This window comes from Acanthamoeba castellanii, assembly GCF_000313135.1.
Source record: "Acanthamoeba castellanii str. Neff unplaced genomic scaffold scf7180000084723, whole genome shotgun sequence".
In the NCBI taxonomy this organism is placed as follows: domain Eukaryota; phylum Discosea; order Longamoebia; family Acanthamoebidae; genus Acanthamoeba; species Acanthamoeba castellanii.
Window position 1 is genome coordinate 65,897 of NW_004457307.1, and position 3,265 is coordinate 69,161.

General features: G+C 54.7%; 1 protein-coding gene across 1 annotated transcript; it reads left to right on the forward strand.

Moving 5' to 3' along the window:
• Positions 1-46: 46 nt before the first annotated feature.
• ACA1_156870 (FAD/FMNcontaining oxidoreductase) lies at positions 47-727 on the forward strand (the record flags this gene model as incomplete). The annotated part of the gene is made up of 4 exons (XM_004334509.1): positions 47-94; positions 160-246; positions 317-409; positions 545-727. 4 exons carry the CDS (start codon positions 47-49, stop codon positions 725-727), a joined length of 411 nt encoding a protein of 136 aa, XP_004334557.1.
• Between the last annotated feature and the right edge of the window lie 2,538 nt (positions 728-3,265).

Sequence of the window (3,265 nt, forward strand, 5' to 3'; positions counted from 1 at the left end):
GGTGGGGCCGGTGCCCTTCGTAGCAGTGCAGCAGTCGACCGATCCAATGGTTCCGCATGGTCGCAACTACTATCAGAGTGGCATCTTCCTCAAGGTACGACACCCTCCAGCCGTTGGCCAAGTATCACGATTAATATCAAGTCACCTCTATCTTGTTAGGATCTGAACGAAGAGGTGATCAGCATCATTGGGAAGCACTACCAAGCAGTCCCTTCTCCCATGTCAGTGGTCATGATTGAGACTGAGGTACATTTCCTTCTTCCGTGTATGGGACTGCCTTGCTTTTCTTATCTTTTATGGTTCTTCTCATCACCAGGGAGGCAAGATCGCCGAGCTTCCTGAAGACGAGTGTGCTGTGTCTTGGCGGCAGACCCGGTTCTGCGTCAACGTTGTTGCTGCATGGGAAAAGGTGTGCGCACTCAGCGTGGCTATGTGGATTCTCGCTGCGTGGTCCCTAATCACTACTGGACATCCCTTTCCCTCTCTATTACCAGGAGGACCAAGAAGACCAATGCAAGGCATGGGTCCGTGCCTGGCTGCTGAGCTGAAGCCCTACAAAACCGACTCCACCTACATCAACATGTTCAACGTGCCTCAGGAGGAGAAAGATAAGATCCCCATTGCTGAGTTCTTTGGGACACATGCGGCCAGAGTGAAGGAGATCAAGCTCAAGTGGGACCCCAAGAATGTGTTCCAAGCTCAGACCAACATCCTCAAGATGGCCTGATTCCATTTGGCCAGGTGGGGTCCTTGACTTATACAAAATTCATTTTATCTGCCTTGACCAACCAAGGGGTCAGCTGACCATGATGTAGTGTGACTGGCTGTACTGGAGCAAGCCCAGATCAACCTGCAGGCCCCATGACATTTGATATGCTGGCCTTGACCACCTGAGCCATATTTGCGCCCAGCGCCGCCTGCACGCCCTCGCACGACGCGATGGCCTCCTGCAGCCGTGCCCACACCGCCCTTCGATCGCCGTCGCCGTCGCCGTCCATCTTGCCGAAAAACAAAAACAAAAAGGACCGCCTGTCAGTCCGATCCATGGCGTAAATAAACCCTCCCGATGCGGAACGTCTCATTAGTGGTGTACATAAACACACTGGTAACGATTAGGGACGGCAAAGCAGAGGACAAGATATATGTGTATTTTTATTGCATGCTTTTCAATGCCAAAGGGCAGCTGCAGTACCCTCTGCAATACAATTAGTCTCACCTCTCCCGATTGCTTTGCTCGCGCACGCGCCCACATCATCCTCTGCGGCCCCTCTCCCTCCTGCCCGCGCCCTCGCCCTCTACCTCTCTTGTGCCTCGCCCTCGCCCTCTACCTCAATCTCTCGTGCCCTAGCGCAGACAAGGCGCACTGCTGCCCCACTCGCCCTCGCCCTCAACTACTCCATCGTCAAGCAGCACTGGATCGGCCTCAGACAGGTCAATGCGAGTGCTGTGTCGGACCCACGCCATCGATGACTGCAGAACCGCGAGCGACAAATCAAGGAGTTGGACCCATCCCGGCCACCCGCCTACGCCCGATCCGAGGAGACAGCATCGCGCCGTCGCCGAGGGACGACGTGGGGGAGATAGTGCGGGGGGGGGCACCAGTGGAGAGGACAACGTTGCAGGGGGTGATATACTCACGGGAGATCTGGCACGCGCGCCTGCACATCGATGTGCAGGCGCACGAAGAGTGCGAACGGCAATACGGCACCGGTCGTCACAATCGGGCCATGGAGTTCTCCGTGATCCATGCGTGCATGGACTGACATGCGGAAAACACCACCGATTGTTGGTCGGCGTTATCCACGCGACGACGACGACGACGATGACGATGACGATGACGACGACGACGCCGTCACCGTCATCACCCTTTGTTGGTCCTCCCCCACATAGCCCGACGACGCCACCCAGACCGGAACACGATGCCCGTTTGCCAGACACACCATGTCCTTAGTCCAACTCGGCCTGCGCGAACAACTCCAGCGGACGCCCACCCACGATGCCACGCGGCCCGGCCACCACCACGCACGCACTCGCGTCATCGGCCCATAATCGTCCTCCTGGCGGATGTGTGACCCCTTCGCGTCACTGCTCCTGGTGGTGTCTGTCACTCACTGTCTCGCACAAAATCGAAACACACCCACCGATTGCCCACGCGACGGAAAACGAAAACGGAACGAGGCCCCAATTGTATGCCACCCGCGCACTATCCACGCGGCACGTCATCGCCATCGCCGCCGACGCCACCACAAATTTGAAAACAAAAAACACACCACGCGACCCCCAGTACGCACTATCCACTCGGCACGTCATCCACCCACCAAGAACGGAATGCGCCACCGTCCTCATCACCACCGTCACACCCATCATCGGACCTTAGTGAGTTGTTTCTTTGATCACAGCGGTCGGCCCTGATCCACGGCCGTTGACATCGCCAAAAATTTGACAACAAAAACAAAAACACGATCCGTGGCACAAAAATTGAAAGAGGGAACACACACACACACACATTTTCCAAATTAAAAGTGTTGTTGTTAGATTGCCAACTTTCTCATACCATGGGCCAACACATGACACACACAGCCTGAGAGTGGGTGGGAGTGTGAGCGTACATTTGTTGTGTTCCTTGAGGCACTGTAGGCACAGAGAGAACCCACTGCTGAGTGGTCTGGCAACAAGGCCAGCTGCTGCCATCTCCTCTGCCCACTTGTCATTGTTGGCAGTGCACTGATGGAGGTGTGGGGTGGTGGTCTCTGTTGGATGTTCACCATCTCAACTATTCTCTCTATATTTCTCTTATCTATTTCTCCTTTCTTATTCTTTTCTACCTTTCCATATCTCCCTCTCACCTGTAACACTTGTGATCTCCATCAATACACTTATGTGGTGTACGTGCCCAATGCATCACACACTCTGATATCGCCACAGCAGCTGCTCAACACCAGGTGCCATGTTGTCTTTGACCAGCTCCATGGATTCCAATTCTTCTTGGATGACCAGCTGTGACTCCTCAGCTACCAGAGCAGAAATCTGTTTCACTTCAACATCACCTTCGTCCCTGCCCCTGCTGATGCTGGTCTGCTCGCTGCGCTGTCTGCATTCTCTCCACAGCTGTGTGTCAATCTCATCCACTGCTGCCTCAGTCATGTCAGTGAGGAACACTGCCATGAGTACATTCACCAGTCCACTGACCTCAGCAACTGAGAAAAGTGCAAGGTCCTCTCTTCCTCCCTCACACCACTCTGCAGCATATGTCTCTCCAGCATGG